General features: G+C 43.3%; 1 protein-coding gene across 2 annotated transcripts; it reads left to right on the top strand.

The window, feature by feature from the left end:
• Nucleotides 1–1,569: 1,569 nt before the first annotated feature.
• LOC102922584 (keratin, type II cytoskeletal 6A) lies at nucleotides 1,570–5,927 on the top strand. 2 transcript variants are annotated; one of them, XM_076556890.1, is made up of 9 exons: nucleotides 1,570–2,135; nucleotides 2,688–2,902; nucleotides 3,221–3,281; nucleotides 3,437–3,532; nucleotides 3,748–3,912; nucleotides 4,333–4,458; nucleotides 4,601–4,821; nucleotides 5,035–5,069; nucleotides 5,169–5,927. In XM_076556890.1, exons 1-9 carry the CDS (start codon nucleotides 1,629–1,631, stop codon nucleotides 5,399–5,401), a joined length of 1,659 nt encoding a protein of 552 aa, XP_076413005.1. In that variant the 5' UTR covers nucleotides 1,570–1,628; the 3' UTR covers nucleotides 5,402–5,927. The 2 variants fall into 2 exon arrangements, with proteins under 2 accessions (XP_076413005.1, XP_076413004.1); XM_076556889.1 differs by having other exon boundaries at nucleotides 1,597–2,135; nucleotides 5,035–5,900.
• Nucleotides 5,928–19,365: the final 13,438 nt, after the last annotated feature.

The following is a 19,365-nucleotide window of genomic DNA, read 5'->3' as shown; positions in this document are numbered from 1 at the left end:
AGCTTCATGTGGAAACAACAACAACAACAACAAAAAAAAAAAAAAACCAGGATAGTTAAGAACAATTATGAAAAATACAAGAAATACTGGAGGCTTGACTACATCCCACTGATTTAAATAAAATCATGATTTAAATAAAATCAGTTTACGGCAGACAGGGTGGACACTGAGGCCTGGTAAAGCAAACACCAGCAGCAATCAAGTAGAAGGCAGCAGCTGGAACACTAAGAAGGACGTTCATCTGGATCCTTCACAAAATGGTTATTAGGAGAGGGCTGGAGAGATGGCTCAGCAGGGAGGAGCACCGTCTGATCCTGTGCAGGCCTTGGCTTCCAGTGGCTCACAGCTCACAACCTTCTGGTAACTCTACGTCTAGCGGACCTGACTCACTCTTCTGGCCTCCAGAGGAAGCAGGCACACAAGCGGTTCACCGACATTCATTCAGGCAAAACACTAGCACACTTTTTTGTTTGTTTGTTTAAGATACTAGGAGAAAAAAGATTATGGGATGATGATAAGTTCTGTTAAACTATTGAAGATCTACAACCTACATAAAACATGAGTTAAATATATTTACAAATTTGAACAATCAAATTATTAAAAAAAATTATGCTTCAAGAGTATTGGGAAATTAATAATTTCTGTTATTATATTTTGCTCTCTTACATATAAAACTAGTTTTGTGAATGCAAATATGTATAACATGCATGTGGCTGATGCCCTGAGAGGTAAGAAAAAGACATGAGATTCCCAGGAACTGGAGTTACAGATGATTGTGACTGAGCACGTGGATGTTGGGAACTAAAGTTGGATCCTCAGCAAGAGAAACTAATGCTTATCAACAGTGAGCCATCTTCACAGTCCCTTGAATCAGTTTTAATGTAAATAATATATATATATATATATATATATATATATCAACGGTCATTTTCTACATATATACAAAACAGCCTATCTTTAGATATAATATGAATTAATTACTGAAGAAATCACATTTTTTGAGATGTGCTTTCAAATAGTATGGGGTTGGTGAGGGAACTGATTGGAAACATGAAAAAATAAGCCTGGCTGTGAGCTGTTTGGTGCAGACTGGTGACAGGTGTGTAGGGCAACATGTGGTTGACTTCTCTATCTGTTGAGATGGGGTCTAAAGGAACACAGGTCACAGTAACATTCCTAATCACTGAAGGTCGGTGACAGCCTCTCTGTTGGCATAAGAAGACAGTTGGACTCCAGGATGTCCATGGGAAAGAGAGGCAGGCAGGGAGCAGAGGGATCTCAGCACATTCAGCAGGACCTGCAGAACCTTTGAGTCGGTGACTAACTGAGATACAGTGAATAAACAGCTGATTTACTGTATGGATCAAGTCAAAACTGGAGGCAGGAGGATTTTCCCTGACTAAAGGAAGCCAAAACTGCAACCTCAGTATTTCATAACATTTTGAATAATCTAGGTGTGACCTAACTGTGTGTAATTCCCTGCCCTTCCCACTCTGCAAGCTCACCTTCAGGACCAAGCCCAGCCCATCTATACTATATATAAGCAGCTGCCCGGAGCCTATCACGCTCATCTGCTCAGCTCTTCCCTGCAGTCTCTCCACTTCACAGACTTCTCATCTCCAGGAACCATGTCTACCAAAACCACCATCAGGAGTAAAACCAGCCACCGAGGCTTCAGTGCCGGCTCAGCCAGAGTCCCTGGGCTCAACCGCTCTGGTTTCAGCAGTGTGTCTGTGTGCCGCTCCCGAGGCAGTGGTGGCTCTGGGGCCATGTGTGGAGGAGCTGGCTTTGGCAGCAGGAGCCTCTATGGTGTGGGGAGCTCCAAGAGGATCTCCATCGGAGGAGGCAGCTGTGGCATTGGGGGAGGCTATGGTAGCCAAATTGGAGGAGGCTTTGGTTTTGGAGGAGGAGTCGGCAGTGGCTTTGGATTTGGTGGTGGAGCTGGCTTTGGTGGTGGCTATGGGGGAGCTGGATTCCCTGTGTGTCCCCCTGGCGGTATCCAAGAGGTCACCATCAACCAGAGCCTCCTCACCCCTCTGAACCTGCAAATCGACCCCACCATCCAGAGGGTGAGGACTGAGGAGCGTGAGCAGATCAAGACCCTCAACAACAAGTTTGCCTCCTTCATCGACAAGGTGAGATGTGGTTCTTGCTAGAGCAGCCTACACAGGAGTAGACTTGAGGGAATGCCAAAGGCAGAGGTCTCAGAGGGAACATAAATTAGGCTTTGCTCAAACATGGCCATTGTTTCTAGTTGACTCTGCCCTGGCTTTGTGCTCCTCTTTAGTTAGGCTGGCAGTTGGCAATCAGGGTCAGAGTTCCTCTCCTCCAGAGGTTGCCCCATAAGGGTGTCTGATTCCAGCAGGCTGATATTAGCTGAAGGCTCACAAAGAAGGATTGTACTGAGACAGAAGTCTCTATAGTCCAGTTTGGGAGCCATCCTAGGTTCACACAATGAACTAAACCACATCCCAGTGAGCACTGCCTATACTGCCTGTGCCCTTCCTGAGAGCTCTGCCTTCCTTACGGGGACGATGTTGGGAGCTTCACTCTGGTTGTCCCTGTAGACCCAGAATCAGGTACTACCCTGAAGGGGCCTAGACAGACAGCCTGAGAGGAGGGTCACACTAATGAAGGGGTCACTGAAGAATGAAACTCAAACTTCTTCTCACACTCTGCCCTTCCAGGTGAGGTTCCTGGAGCAACAGAACAAGGTCCTGGACACCAAGTGGACCCTGCTGCAGGAGCAGGGCACCAAGACTGTGAGGCAGAACCTGGAGCCATTGTTTGAGCAGTACATCAGCAACCTCAGGAGGCAGCTGGATGGGGTCCTGGGGGAGAGGGGCCGCCTGGACTCAGAGCTGAGGAGCATGCAGGATACAGTGGAGGACTACAAGAACAAGTGAGTTAACAAAAGAAGAATTCAGGTTATGAAGTTCATGATAATGAAGGCCCAAATCTAGACCCAGATTCCATGAATTAAGGAAGCTCAGTCATAACAATGAAATGACAATTTATTGCCAAAGAGCAAGAGAATAAGACCCTGGACGGTTGTAGGAGGCTATGGGGGAGAAAAGGAATGATATTCAATAACAACAAATTCATCTTTGGCATGATTTGCACATATTGCATTTATAGAAGTTGGGGTAGGGTCAAGGGCTGCCTGTGATGCCATCTACCCACTGGCTACAATGTGTCGAACCCTCCCTCCCTCTTGTAGATACGAAGATGAAATCAACAAGCGCACAGCAGCAGAGAATGAATTCGTGACCCTGAAGAAGGTGAACTGACTAAGTCACAGGGGTGGTTTCTCTGCTGATGGAGAGAAATGCTTTGCTTGTCTGGTCCATTCCAGAAAATGGTTGCCAGGGAGATGGAGGAAAATAGGCTAGGCAAGAGAGTTAACCAGATTCCATGTTGTTGACTCTTTCCTCAGGATGTAGATGCTGCCTACATGAATAAGGTTGAACTGCAAGCCAAGACAGACAGTCTGACAGATGAGATCAACTTCCTGAGAGCGCTCTATGATGCAGTAAGTCACCTCACACACACTCTCTCTCTCTGTCTCTCTCTGTGTCTCTGTCTCTGTCTCTGTCTCTGTCTCTCTCTCCCTCTCCCTCTATTTTTCTCCCTCTTCTAATCTGCCCCATTTCCCTTTATTTTCTCCTGTGCAAAATGAGAGTGGGGTGTTGGGAACATCTGTAATCCTCACATCCAAAGCTGATGTTGCCTCTTTCTGTTCTGTAGGAACTGTCTCAGATGCAAACTCACATCTCAGACACCTCTGTGGTCCTCTCCATGGACAACAACCGTAGCCTGGACCTGGACAGCATCATTGCTGAGGTCAAGGCCCAATACGAGGAGATTGCTCAGAGGAGCCGGGCAGAGGCTGAGTCTTGGTACCAGACAAAAGTGAGTATTGAATGGAGGCTGATGAAGGGTATCTGGGACTCAAAATGAATCTGTAAGTCTCTGACATCATTCGAGGTTAGAGATCTACTGAGAAGAACCTGGGATCCTGTAATAGCAAATGGACCTTGCACTTGTGTTACCGAGTTACGTTGTAGTCCAAGGATCAAGAGGAACCAGAGGGAGAATGAAAGTTGCCATAAATGGGGCCCACACTCTCTTTGCTTGAGCTGTACTAAGGATACTGGGCCTCATGAGATTACATAGAACATTTCAATCCCCAAAGAACTATATGGTCCATGTTCCCCAACAGCTTCTCTTGAGGAAAAGGTATAACATCAGTGATAGTGCATGGCACTCAGAGGTGAATTTGCTTTCACATACAAAACTCACATAATTGCTGTCTCTTCAATTGACCTTTAGTACGAGGAGCTGAGGGTCACAGCCGGCAGACATGGGGATGACCTGCGCAATACCAAGCAGGAGATTGCTGAGATCAACCGCATGATCCAGAGGCTGAGATCTGAAATCGACCACGTCAAGAAGCAGGTAGGATAGTCAGAAAAATTCAGAGGTTGCTGTCCATTGTTTCTGATCCTCTAGACTCTCAATCACTAGGAACAAAGATCTTGGGCTCCCCCTCTCAAGAGAACCACATTTCAAGTTAGTTTTTCTTACTCTCTCTGCCCAGTGTGCCAACCTGCAGGCTGCCATTGCTGAGGCTGAACAGCGTGGGGAGATGGCCCTCAAGGATGCCAGGGGCAAGCTTGAAGGGCTGGAGGATGCCCTGCAGAAGGCCAAACAGGACATGGCCAGGCTGTTGAAGGAGTACCAGGAGCTCATGAATGTCAAGCTGGCCCTTGATGTGGAGATCGCCACCTACAGGAAGCTGCTGGAAGGAGAGGAGTGCAGGTGAGGATATTCACCCCTCCCCCCAGCCCCTGAAGACACCTCCATGATGCCAGGCACTGAGCACAAGATGAGGGAGGCACCAGCTGTGGCCACAATGGCTCCATTCAGAAACCCTCTGCTGGGGATTCTCTTTGAACCGTCACCAGACTGGGGGTTCCCACAGGGACTGAGGTGATGGCTCCCTGGTTCTCACCTACTCTGTTCCTCTTCCAGGCTGAATGGTGAAGGCGTTGGACCAGTCAACATCTGTAAGTACTCTGCTTGCTGCCTCCCCTTGCCCTGCCTTGCGCCTTGCTCACTGGACAGAGTGGCTCACGGTGTCCCTTGTACCCTTCCCTCCTCCACAGCTGTGGTGCAGTCCACCATGTCCAGCGGCTATGGCAGCGCAGGTGGTGCCAGCAGCAGCCTGGGCCTGGGAGGAGGCAGCAGCTACTCCTATGGCAGCAGCCATGGCCTGGGAGGTGGCTTCAGTTCTGGCAGTGGCAGAGGCATCAGCGGTGGCCTCAGCTCCTCTGGTGGCAGCTCCTCCACCATCAAGTACAGCAGCACCTCCTCCAGCAGGAAGAGCTACAGGCACTGAAGTCCCTGCCACCAGAGCTGGTCCCTGATCCCAGACCCCTGGCTGCAGAGCCCTGTGCTCAGGGGCTGGCCCTGCTGGCCTCCCACCTCTGCTCTCTGATTAGGGCTGGGGAGCTGAGTCCTTGTTGCTCCTCTGTCTGTCCCCGCTCGGTCCCCATGACTCATCTTCTGATTGTCATCCTCTGACTTCACATCACAGTTCACTCACATTTGGTGCTTCAAGTTGTATTTAGGTTTCCAGGCTCCTGCCTCCCTGGCTCTGTCTCTGATGCTGCTTGTGAAATGGTGTCCTTGTCCCTTTCATCCATTCTGGAAACCATTGTCTGGGTCCTACTCAAGAAAACCGGAGCTTTCCTTAAGTTTCCAGTGGCCTGAGAAAAGCCCAACTTCAATGTCACGAAGCTTTCTGGCAGTACCTGTAATAGCCTAAGTCAACAGTCCTGTGATGTATGGAGTCCGTGCTCATGTGACCTCTCCTCTGCTCTTTGCTTTCTTGAAATTGCTAAATAAAGCAGGTTTATAACATAATGACTTTTTCCGTTTTTTTTTTTTGTGTGTTTTTTTTTTTGTCGCAAATTGTTTTATATAGAAAGTCTGCAACCTTGATAGATGAGGTCCTTTTAGGGTATATTTACTGCTCACATTCCAAGTTCTCTATGTCTTTATCATAAATATATATATTTCAAATTTATAATTATGTTTAATTTTAATACATTTAAATTAAAACATAATTACATCAAATTCCCTCTTTATTTTCCACCTCCTTTTAGGTACCATTACTCCAAATCCTCCCATGGTCCTCCATTTTTCAAATTCATAGCTTTTTTGGAGAGCCTATATTTCCTCACTGTCATATGACAATTTTAACACATATGTTCCCCCATGTGTTTCACTCCCCTTCTTTAGAGAGAGTTGACAAATGTGAGTTGAGTGTTCCTTCCCACGTGAATTGTCTCCCTGTCAGTGAGAACGAGAATCTGGCAGACGGTTAGTGTACACTTGGCTTTAACCGCCCTTATCAGGAGTGAGCGGTGAGCTCTCCCTGATGTGATCACCGGCACCTCTTCCCCTCTGCACACACTCAGCCAAAGCATTCAGGTGGAGAAACACATCCTTGCACCACCATCGCAAGAGCCCTTGACAAGAGAAGAAGGCATTTGTTTTAGAACTACAGCTGTTCATGAGCAAGAAGCTTGCAGACAGTTAGAGACCAGTCAATTAATATTGCTTCTTCTGAACTGGAACTACATTTCTGGAAATGTGCCCTGAAGAGACAGCACAAACACAGCATGGTATTCAGACATGCCAATCATCCCACCTACACCTGGGGAAGACTAGGGACATTCGACCTAGTCAAATTAAGGAAGCCAAGAATCCTGAAGCAAATCCTGAATTTATCATTTTGGGACACGTAAAGGCTTTATGAGAATATCTCCCTCCTTCTCATACGTCTAACCATCCCCTTGGATATTCCAAGAACCTGAGTTTCTATGTGGCTCACAGCTCACAACCTTCTCGTAACTCTATGCAGAGGATCTGACCAACTCTTCTGGCCTTCAGGGGAATCAGGCACACAAGAGGTTCACAGACATTCATTCAGGCAAAACACCAGGACACATTTTATTAAGTTATTAGGAGAAAAAGGATTATGGGATAATGATAAGTTCTGTTAAACTATTCAAGATCTATGACCTACATAAAACAAGAGTTAAATATATTCACAAATGTGAATAATCAAAATACTTAAAAAATAATACTAACAAGAGTATAGGAAAATCAATCATTTCTGTTATATTTAAGTTATTTTATGTATTGGACTAGTTTTGTGAATGTAAGTATGTGTAACATGTGTGAGTGTGGTGCCCTTAGAGGTCAGAAGAAGACATGGGATTCCCTAGAACTGGATTTATGGATGGTTATGATCGACCATGTGGATGTTGGGAGCTAAAGTCAGGTCCTCAGCAAGAGCAACAAGTGTTATTCATCAGTGAGCCATCTCTACAGCTCCTTGAATCATTTTTAATGTAAATACATATATATACATATGTAAAGACATATGGTTATGTCATACATATACACTAAACAGCCTATCTTTAGATATAATATTGAATTAATTACTGAATAAATCATATTTTTTGAGATCTGCTTTCAAGTACTATAGGGTTGGTGAGTGAACTGATTGGAAACATGAAAAAATAAGGCTGGTGTGAGCTGTTTGGTGGAAACTGGTGACAAGGGTGTGGGACAACATGTGGTTGACTTCTCTATCTGTTTGAGATGGAATCTAGAGGAAAACAGGTCACAGTTCACATTCCTAATTGCTGAATGTCAGTGACAGCCTCTCTGTTGGCATAAGAGGACAGTTGGTCTCCAGGATGTCCATGGGAGAGAGGGGCAGGCAGGGGGACGAGGGATCTCAGCACATTCAGCAGGACCTGCAGAACCTTTGAGTCGGTGACTAACTGAGATACAGTGAATAAACAACTGATTTACTGTACCCAAATTAAGTTATAACTGGATTCACGATAATTTTCCCTGACTAAAGGAAGCCAAAACCACAACACGAATACTTCATAACATTTCTGAAGAATCTAGGTGTGAGCTCACTGTGTGTAATTCCCTGCCCTTCCCACTCTGCAAGCTCACTTCAGGACCAAGCCCAGCCCATCTATACTATATATAAGCAGCTGCCCAGAGCCTATCACGCTCATCTGCTCAGCTCTTCCCTGTAGTCTCTCCACTTCACAGACTTCTCATCTCCAGGAACCATGTCTACCAAAACCACCATCAGGAGTCAAACCAGCCACCGAGGCTTCAGTGCCGGCTCAGCCAGAGTCCCTGGGCTCAACCGCTCTGGTTTCAGCAGTGTGTCTGTGTGCCGCTCCCGAGGCAGTGGTGGTGCTGGGGCCATGTGTGGAGGAGCTGGCTTTGGCAGCAGGAGCCTCTATGGTGTGGGGAGCTCCAAGAGGATCTCCATCGGAGGAGGCAGCTTTGGCATTGGGGGAGGCTATAATAGCTGAGTTGGAGGAGGCTTCAGCTTTGGAGAATATCCCCCTCCTTCTCATACTTTTAACCACACCCTGTTAATAGTCCAAGAACCTGGGTTTCTATGTAGAAAGCCTGGAGTGGTGGTTTCGCTCCTGTCTGTCCAGTCCTGATTTAATGTCATGAATAAGTAAGGGGAACCTGAACCCCAGTGTAAGGTCAATCAGTTCATTCCTTCCTGGGGCTACCTCCATCCCATTATCCCCTAAAATAGACGCCATCATTCTAACCCCCAAGTCCTCAAAGCAATGGAGAAATTGTCTTGGGTTTTGGCGCTGGGTGTTGACTTCTCTATCATTTTCTGTTGGTTTGATCTTTGCTGCTCTCCAAACAACCCTGGACACTCGCCACCCTGGGTTCTCTTCCCTCTCTGCCCAGAACGCCTCAGAAAGCAGAAAGGTGAAGACTGGTTTCTGCAATCTAAGCTCTTCATGACACATGCCATGTATGGGAAACAGCAGAAAGGAAAATCAGTGAGAGAGAAAACAGTATATAGAAAACACTGAAGCCCCCAACGAAACCTGTAGAGATCTACAGCTGGAAGTCTGTGAAACACCAAGGGGGCTGTCTAAGAGGCCAGTCAACAACCTGACAGCCCATGTTAGCAGGTTAGAAGACTGAACACTATTAAGATGCCAACCTCTCTATCTGCATTCTGTATCTTGGTATAATATATAATGCTTAATATGTAATATCTAAGGTGCAACATAACATATATATTCAGTGCAACACTAATTTCGATTCCAGCAAGCTATTTTGCAAACAACAGCACACTGAATGAGGTTTCTGTGGAAAGGAGAAGTCTTGGCACTCTTTAGTTCAAAAGCAACCGAGGAAGGAAAAGGTTTATCTTATCTTGTGGGGAGAAGAGGAAGCCCCAGCCACTGAATTCCTGAGTAAATATGTATTGACATGGGTATAGTTATCAAGAACCTCAAGGCCTTGGACCCATGGGAAATTGGTAAAGCTGTTCCCCATATGGCCTATGATCCGGTGACTCTAACTAGTGTCAAGATGATGTAAAGTGTTTAGGACACTTTATATAGTTGGTATAAAATGATAGAGGGCATTTGTAGGGGGGTGAAGTGCTATCATGGGAAACTGTCATGTGTGATAGCATGATATTTATGCTTTGGTCAAAACATCTAGATTATGTTTTTTGAATGATTTCATTTGTTTATTGCTGTGGGATGGTCTGTATGTCAAATTGCTCTGATTGGTCAATAAATAAAACACTGATTGGCCAATGACTAGGCAGGAAGTATAGGCGGGATTAAGAGAGAGGAGAAAAAAAACAGGAAGGCAGAAGGAGTCACTGCCAGCCGCCGCCATGACAAGAACCATGTGAAGACTCCGGTAAGCCACAAGCCACGTGGCAAGGTATAGATTTATGGAAATGGATTAATTTAAGATATAAGAACAGTTAGCAAGAAGCCTGCCACGGCCATACAGTTTGTAAGCAATATAAGTCTCTGTGTTTACTTGGTTGGGTCTGAGCGGCCGTGGGACTGACAAAGATTTGTCCTGACTGTGGGCAAGGCAGGAAAACTCTAGCTACAGTTTATTTTTGTATGTGTAGGTGGTTTGCCTGTATGTATGTTCCTGTACCATGTGTATACCTTGGTACTGTGGAGGCCAGAAGAGGGCACCAAATTTCCAGGACACCTGGAAATTTACAAACAGTTGTGAGCCCCCATGTAGGTGCTAGGAACTGAACCCAGGTCCCCTGTAAGAGGAGCAAGTGCTCTTAACTGCTGAGCCATCTCTCTAACCCCCTTGTTTTTGGTTTTTCAATCAATATAGCTTTTATCAGTTAAACCATAATCGTATTGATTTATGAGATATAATAAGTTTCCAAGCAGATATATGAAAAGGAATAGAGAACCTACCAACAAACATACCCACCATTCTATCATATTTTGGTTAGATATTTAAATTTTACTCTTCTTTTTTTTTGAAAGGTGCCATTTTTCTTTAGTGAACACTATTGTGCAGTCAGTCTACAAGTATCCCTCTTACTCACCCAAAAGCTTTTCCTTTTCATCTGCAACTTCCCTCTCCTTTGATGGCTCCCCTCCCCCATCCTAGTAACCAATTCTACTCTCTAGCTCTTAACCTCATTTAAACTCTACACAGAAGTAAAGTCACATGACACTTTTCATTGTGTTCTTGGCTTCTCTTGCGTAGCATCATGTCCTCCAGGGTAGACCACTTTTGCCTTGAGTTTTAGAGCAGTTTTAGGTTCATAGCAAAATTGTCTAAATCTGAAGACTCATAGTATAGCCTTTGCTCCCACAAAGACACAACCACACCAAATAATAAAACCACCCACACACAATGATACACTTGTTACCACTGGCGGATCACAATGTTGACATGTTGCCATCACCCAAAGTCCACAGTCTGCGTTAGAATCCACTCATGGCTTTGTATCTTCTAATGGATTTGGAACATGTAAAATATCAAGAGTCAACCACTACAATATTATAGAGAACAGCCACAATCTAGTACTCCTGTATTATACATTCTAGATGAGTTCCATCTATACCTCCCTGCCTCTACCAAATCCTGACTCCCACTCAATGTGTTTATTGTTGCTGTCAGTTGTGTCTGGTGGTTGGAATCATGCAGAATATATCATTCAGTGTTAGCAGATGGTACATTCAATTTTTCTCTTTGCCTTTGAATGGATTCACAGATAAGTTTTTTGAGACACGTCTTCACTCTATCATTTTGGCTGGCCAGGAACTCCCTATATAGACCAAGCTGGACTCCATTCACAGAGCCACTGGCCTCTGCCTACTAAGTGTTAGGATTAAAACTGTGAGCTGCCATGTCTGGCTCTAACTAATTTTTTTTTAATGATGAATGATATTCCACTGCCAGAAGGATGTCTTGGTTTCTTCCACATTTTAGCAATCATGAATAAAGCCATAATAAATGCCCATATGCATGTTTTTATTTTTCTGGCATAATTTTAACTCATTTAGGTAAATGTCAAGAAGTATGATTGTTGGATTATCTGGATACAGCATACTTGGCTGTGTTAAGAAATTGCAATCCTGCCCTGACAGTGGCTGGACCCTATTTTATCCTCTACCAGAAGTGACGAGGTGTCACCTGTTTCACAGCCTGTGGTGTCACAGTTCTGGGCCGGACCACAGTACTAGGTATACGGTGACATCTCGTTATTTGAATTAGCATTTCTCTGATGACAACTTGAGTATCGTTTATTTGTCACCTGTAAGGATAACTCAGTGAGCATCTTTGGAAGACTTAGGTTGGTTTATAATCGAGTTGTTTGCTTCTAATTATCAAACTCTAAGGGTTTTTTTTTTTTTTGCACTCTGGGCAGGGAAGCTGGTAGGGTAACCACAGACCTTCACTGTCCCTCTGCTCCTCAAAATCTACTCCCTCGGTCTCACTACTCCCTCGGTGGCAGATGGCCTGCTATGGCCTTTCCTCACTCTGCCCCGACCCCAAGGGACCGAGCAGTTCATAATAGAACACTCTGCTCAATTTTCTGTCCCCCTAGACACCCTACTCCCTTCAGGCCAGCCCCATTTCTAAGTGTCTGTTCCCAGTTCCTGGAAGTCCCACTAGTCACACCCAGCAGGATCCCAAGAGAACTGCCTAAGAGGCAGCACACAGCCACCACACCCTCCTAAGCACCAGAGAGGGCAACAGAAACCAAGGAGCAACACACCCACCCAACAAAGGCAAGACCAGATATCCGCACCTTGAATTATAATCATCATAAACCAAGATGCCTAGATGCCAGCACAAAAACCCAATCTACAGCAGCCATGACAATGTGTCTCCACTAGAGCCAGGCACCCTACCACAGTAGACCCTGGGATCGGGAACATAGCCGAAGTACTGAACAAAGACCTAAAAACAGCCTTTATGGATATGACAGAGATCCCAGAGAGGAAATGAACTGATCCCGTTAAAAATCCATGTAAACACAAACAAACGGGGGAAGGAAATGAAGTAAACATTTCAAGACTTGAAAGTGGGAATAGAATCAAGAGAGAAAACCAAAGTGAGGGAAATCTAGAAGTGAAGAATTATGGAAATCAGACAGTAACCTCAGAGGCAAGCCTCACCAGCAGAATACAAAATATGGAAGAGAGAACTACAGGCACTGAAGACATGATAGAAGAAACAGATATCTGGATGAAAGGAAATGTTAAATCTTAAAATATCATGGCACAAAACATTCAAGAAATCTGGGGCACGATAAAAAGACAAAACATATGAATAACAGGAATAAATGGAGGAAAAGATACCCAGATCAAAGGCACAGAAAACATTTCAACAAATCATAGAAGGAAATTTCCCTAAACCAAAGGAGATGCCTTCTACAAGAAGTATACAGAACACCAAGTAGAATGGATTAGAAAAGAAATTCCTCTCAGCATATAATAATCAAAACACTAGACATAAAGAACAAAAAAGAATATAAAAGCTGCAAGGAGAAAAGACCAGATAACATATGAAGGCAGACCTGTGAGAATAGCATCTGACCTCTCAATGGAGACTCTAAAAGCCAGAAGGGCCTGGACAGATGTTCTACAACTCTAAGAGACAACAGATGCCAGCCAGCACTATTAGACCCAGTAAAACTTCCAATCACGACAGATGGAAAAATAAGACACATTACGATAAAACCAAACTTAATCAATATCTATCTATAAACCCAGCCCTACAGAAGGCACTGGAAGGTGAATTCCAACCTAAAGAGGTTAAATACATGCAAGAAAACACAAGGAATAAGTAATCCCAGAGCACCAAATCAAAAGAGAGGTAACACACACACACACACACACACACACACACACACACACACACACACCACAAATAACACACACAGCCAAATAACATGAATTAAAAAAAATCACTGCTCACTGATAACTCTCAACATCAATTCCCCAATAAAAAGGGCACAGAATAGATGTGAAAACAGGCTCCAACCTTCTGCTGCATCCAAGAAACACACTTAAATATCAAGAACAGACATCACCTCAGGGTACAGAGATAGAAAAAGATATTCCAGGCAAACAGACACAAGAAACAAGCTGATATAGCCATTTTGATATATTACAAAATAGACTTCAAACCAAACCTGATCAGAAGAGATAAGGAAGGGTACAGCATACTATCAAAGGAAAAATCCACCAGGAGGAAACTGCAACTCTTCTTTCCCCAAGTATTGCACTTTATTCCACCAGTGTGAATGGCCAGGTTAGGGCAGTTCACAGACAGGATGGAAAATGAGTGGTGTACAGGGGTGGGAAGCAGGGGGCATTTAGGAGAAACTTCTAACCATTCAAGGATTTTTTTGGAAATAATATAAACACCCTGTGATTAGATGCAAGTTTGTCACTTAGTAAGTCTTTGTACCCTTTAAAAATGAGAATTCTAGACTATGTGCACATTAAATTCCACTTTTACAAAGCATTAAAGGGATGCCTAGCTAGAGGACAAGACCACCTGATGAGCTCACGCTCAGGACCCGCTATGAAGCCTGAGTCATAAGCAGGATATGTAACCAGTCAGGTTCTGAGTGAGGGATGTTTGCACGGCTTCAGTGGTTTGTAGCACCTGGTCCCTCCCTTGGGGAACAAATCTCCTTGGTGGGCAGAGAGGTGCCCTGACTCACCTCTGGGCACATGGCTAGGTCATGACATCAGCAAAGTGACAGTCTGAGCCTTCTGTTTCTATTTGGAAGAGCCTCTAAAATACTGTTGATGACTGGGGTTAATGCAAAGTAAGGACATGGCTGTGGTGGTATTGTGTTCCCCAAAATATTGTGTACCTTAATAAACTTATCTGGGGTCAGAGAACAGAAAAGCCACTAGTTAGGCAGTGATAGCACACGCCTTTAATCCTAGCATTCCAGAGGCAGAAATCCATCTGGGATCTCTGTGAGTTCAAGGCCACATTGGAAAGAGCCAGGCTTGGTAACTCACGCCTTTAATCCCAGGAAGCAAGCCTTTAATCCTAGGGAGTCATGGTAGAAAGCAGAAAGGTATATAAGGCGTGAGGACCAGAAACTAGAAGCATTTGGCTGGTTAAGCATGTGGCTGGTTAAGCATTCAGCTGGTTAAGCTTTCAGGCTTTGAAGCAACACAGTTCAGGTGAGATTCATTCTGGATGAGGACTCAGAGGCTTCCAACCTGAGGAAACAGGACCAGCTGAGGAATTGGCAAGGTGAGATAGCTGTGGCTTGTTCTGTCTCTCTGATCTTCCAGTGTTCACCCCAATACCTGGCCCAGGTTTGATTTTATTAGTAAGAACCTTGAAGATTCATGCTACACATGGCAGGACCTGCAGACATTTGTAATCGTTCTGCGTATCTGGACAAGATGGAGGCCGCAAGACCCTTAAAGAAGAATGCTAAAAAATCCTAATTCCTTAGTCTGAATATTAATGTTTCCTGGTGGCCTACTAGGAATATCTATGACTCTATCTGGAAACATTCCAAATTCTCTTTCTTTTCTTGTCTTTTATTTTTGTTTTTTGTTTGATTGCTTGTTTGTTCTTGTTTTTTCTAAGACAGGGTTCTCTGTGTACAGTCCTGGCTGTCCTGGAACTAACTTGTAGACCAGGCTGTCCTCAAACTCATATAGATCCACATGCCTCTGCCTCCCAAATGCTTAAAGGCATGTGCCACCAGTGTCCTGCCCAGATTCACATAATCTCTTGATAAATAGCCAAGCATTCCACATGAGCATCTGGCTGAGTTAGAGGTCCCCTGTGGGGCAAGGACAACCATCATGGCACCTTGTGTACTCATCCCACATTAGCCCCAGTGAATTATCTGTCTGTTGATCTTGAACCAAGATCAAGATGCTTGCTAAAGAATGGTGGATACTCACCTCCCTCTTTTTCTTTCCTCTTTTTCAAAACTTTAGTTCTAATGGAAATAGCTTCTGACAAGGACATAGCATTTCTTAATATCTGTGTACCAAACACAAGGGCATCCAAGTTTGTAAAAAGGAACAATACTACAGTGGAAATCAAAAGGTATGACGCTCACACATTGATAGTGGGAGACTTCATTACTTGAATCTGACCAAAACACAGACAAAAGTAAAAAGAGAAATGCTGGAGCTAGCAGATGTTATAAACCAAATGGACCCAACATGTTTACAGAACTATTCACCCAAACACACAAAAAATACCTGTTTCTCAGTACCTCATAGAACTTTCTCCAAAACTGACCATATACTCAGGCACACAAAGCAAGTCTCAACAGATTCAAGAAAATTGAAACAATCCTGTGCATGCTATGTGGCCACAATGGGCTAAAGCTGGATAGCAACAACAAGCAAAACAATAAAAAGCTTTCAAACTAACTGGACACTGAAATATTCACTACTGAATTTAAAATGGATTAAGAAAGAAACTAAAGATTTCTAGCATTGAATGAAGCTGAATACACAACATATCCAAACATATGGGACACAATGAAGGAAGTTCTAAGAGGCAAGTTCATAGCACTAAGTGCCTACATAAAAAAATTAGATCTTAACAGCATACTGGAAAGCCCTAGGAGAGAAAGAAGAAATCACACATCAAATGACAGGAAATAATCAAACTGAGGGCTGAAATCAATAAAATACAAACAAGCAATGCAAAGAATCATTGACATAAAGAGTTGGTTCTTTGAGAAAATGAATACAATTGACAAACTCATATCCAAATTAACTAAAAGGCAGAGTGAATATCCAAACTAACCAAATTATCCATGAAAAGGCAGACAACAGACAGCGAGGAAATCCAGAGAATCTAAAGACTTATTTTAAAAAGCTGTACTCCACCAATTTGGAAAATCTAAGAAATTAATTATTTTCTCAAGACATGTCACTTCCAAAAGTTTAATTAAAATCTCATTATCCATTTAAACAGACCTATAAACCCAGTAAAATAGAAGCAACCATTAAAAGTCTCCCAACAATAACAAAGCCCAGGGCTTGATGGTTTTTAAAGCAGAATTCTACCACTTTCAACAAAGAGATAAAGCCATACTCCTCAAATTATCTCACACTATAGACATAGAAGAAACATTGCCCAATCCATTTATGCAGCCACAGTTACCCTGATACCCAAACCAAGGAACCCCCATCCCCCAAAAAGAAAATTACAGACCAATTTTCCTTGGGAACATAGATGTAAAAATTCTCATAAAGTACTTGCAAATCGAATTGAAAAGCACATCTGCTGTGGTAGGTTCTGTATGCTGTGAATGTGTTACTCTGATTGCTTGATAAATAAAAAGCTGATTGGCCAGTAGCCAGGCAGGAAGTATAGGTGGGAAAAACAGACAAGGAGAATTCTGGAAAGGGGCAGACACTAGCCACCACCAAAGGAACAACATGCCAGCAGATTGGTAAGCCACAGCCACGTGGCAACTTATAGATGAACAGAAATGGGTTGATTTAAGGTATAAGAACTAGATAGTATGGGCGGTGGTGGCACACTCCTTTAATCCCAGCACTCTGGAGGCAGAGGCAGGCAGATCTCTATGAGTTTGAGGCCAGCCTTTGCTACAGAGTGAGTACCTGGAAAGGGACAAAGCTACACAGAGAAACCCTGTCTCAAAAAACCAAACCAAAAAAAAAAAAAAAAGACTAGATAACAAGAAGCCAGCCATGGCCATACAGTTTTAATTAATATAAACCTCTGTGTGTTTACTTGGAGGACACAGGTGGTAGAGAATTGTCCAGACCTCCAGCAGGCAGGGACACAGAAAAACTTTCAGTTACACACATCAAAAAGATCATCCATCATGATCAAGTAAGCTTTATCCCAGACATTCAGAGCTCTTTCAACATCTGTAAAGGAATAAATGAAATCTACCATATAAACAAACCAAGAGACACAAATCACATGATCACATCATTAGTTGAGGAAAAGACCTTTAACAAACTTACCAGCCCTTCAAAATAAAAGTCCTGGAGATATTATGAATACAGGGAGCATATATATGTTGGTTTAACTGAGTAGTTTAATATAATAAAGGCAATTTGCATCAAGGCCAAGTAAACAGCAACTTAAATGATGAGAAAATCAAAGCATTCCCACAAAAATCAGAAACAAGACAAGGTTGTCCACTCTCTCCAGATCTACTCAATGTAATACTTGAAGTCTTAGCTAGAGCAATAAGACAACTGAAGGAGATCAAGGGGATTTAATTGAAAAGGAAGAAGTTTAAAGAATCTCCATTTGCAAATGATATGACAGTATATACGAGTGACCCTAAAAATCTATCTGGAAACTTCTACAGTTGATAAACACTTTCAGCAAGTAGTGGGATATAAGATGAACTCAAAAAATCAGTGTCCTTCCTATATACAAATGACAAACTGACTGAGAAAGAAATAAAAAGTAGCAACACATTTCAAAATAGCCTCAAATAACATGAAATACATAAAACTCTAACCCAGCAAGTGAAAGACTTGTATGACGAGAAGTTTAAGAAGATTATCAGAAATATTGGAAGATCTCCCAAGTTCATGGATTGGTAGAATTAATGATGTAAAAATGGCTATCTTACCAAAAGCAATCTACAGATTCAATGCAACCACATCAATATTCCAACACAAATCTTCATGGATTTTGACAGGAAAACTTACAGCTTTGTGTGGAAACAAGAATAACCCAGGAGAGTTAAAAAACGTCCTCAAAAATACAAGAGCTGTTGGAGGCATCTCCACCCCTGAAAGGCTTGACTACATCTCATTGAGATTCATGATTTAAATAAAATCAGTTTACAGAAGATGGGAAGATGGGGTGAACTGTTAAGTTTTCACCAGGAGCAATCAAGGAGAAAGAAGCAGCTGAAACTCTAAGAAGGACTTTAAACAATCTGGGAGAGGGGCTGGAGAGATGGCTCAGCAGGAAAGAGCACTGTCTGCTCTTGTTGAAGTGGGTTCAAGGGGCTCACAGCTCACAACCTTCTCGTAACTCTACTTCAAGGGGATCTGACTCACTCTTCTGGTCTGCAGGAGATCCAAGCACACAAGTGGTTCACACACATTCATTTAGGCAACATGCCAATACACATATTTTTTAATTGCATTCATTTTCCTGAATTTAAGAATGTGTACGTGTGTGTCTGGTGCCCTCAGAGGTCAGAAGAGGACATGGGATTCCCTGGAACTGAAGTTACAGATGGTTGTGACCCACCATGTGGATGCTGGAAACTAGAGTCAAGTCCTCTGCAAGGGCAACAAGTGTTATTCACCACTGAGCCATATCTACACTCTCTTGAATCATTTTTAATGTAAATATATGTACTTAATATGTATTTTCATTTTCTACATACATACCAAATAGCCTATCTTTAGATACAATATTGAATTAATTACTGAAGAAATTATATTTTTTTGAGATCTGCTTTCAAATTTTCTAGGGTTGGTGAGCGAACTGATTGGAAACATAAAAAAATAAGGCTGGTGTGAGCTGTTTGGTGGAAACTGGTGACAAGGGTGTGGGACAACATGTGGTTGACTTCTCTATCTGTTGAGATGGGGTCTAAAGGAAAACAGGTCACAGTTCACATTCCTAATCACGAAGGTCGGTGACAGCCTCTCTGTTGGCCTAAGAGGACAGTTGGTCTCCAGGATGTCCATGGGAGAGAGGGGCAGGCAGGGGGACGAGGGATCTCAGCACATTCAGCAGGACCTGCAGAACCTTTGAGTGGGTGACTAAGTGAGATACAGTGAATAAACAGCTGATTTACTGTACCCAGATTATGTTAAAATGAGAGGCAAGAGCATTTTCCCTCACTAAAGGAAGTCAAAACCACAACCTCAAAATTAAATAACATTTTTGATGAATCTAGGTGTAAGCTTACTGTGTATGTGTAATTCTCTGCCCTTCCCACTCTGCAAGCTCCCTTCAGGACCA

The sequence above is a fragment of the Peromyscus maniculatus genome, chromosome 20 (genome assembly GCF_049852395.1).
Source record: "Peromyscus maniculatus bairdii isolate BWxNUB_F1_BW_parent chromosome 20, HU_Pman_BW_mat_3.1, whole genome shotgun sequence".
Lineage (NCBI taxonomy): Eukaryota > Metazoa > Chordata > Mammalia > Rodentia > Cricetidae > Peromyscus > Peromyscus maniculatus.
Note: the sequence above shows the minus strand (reverse complement) of the source record. Positions and strands in the feature narration are given on the sequence as shown.

Bases quoted from the DNA above. Each gene is read 5' to 3' on its own strand.
- LOC102922584 (XM_076556889.1), top strand. From the start codon at position 1,629: ATGTCTACCAAAACCACCATCAGGAGTAAAACCAGCCACCGAGGCTTC. The intron at 2,903-3,220 runs GTGAGTTAACAA...TCCCTCTTGTAG, and splicing joins GTGGAGGACTACAAGAACAA to ATACGAAGATGAAATCAACA. The intron at 3,282-3,436 runs GTGAACTGACTA...CTCTTTCCTCAG, and splicing joins AATTCGTGACCCTGAAGAAG to GATGTAGATGCTGCCTACAT.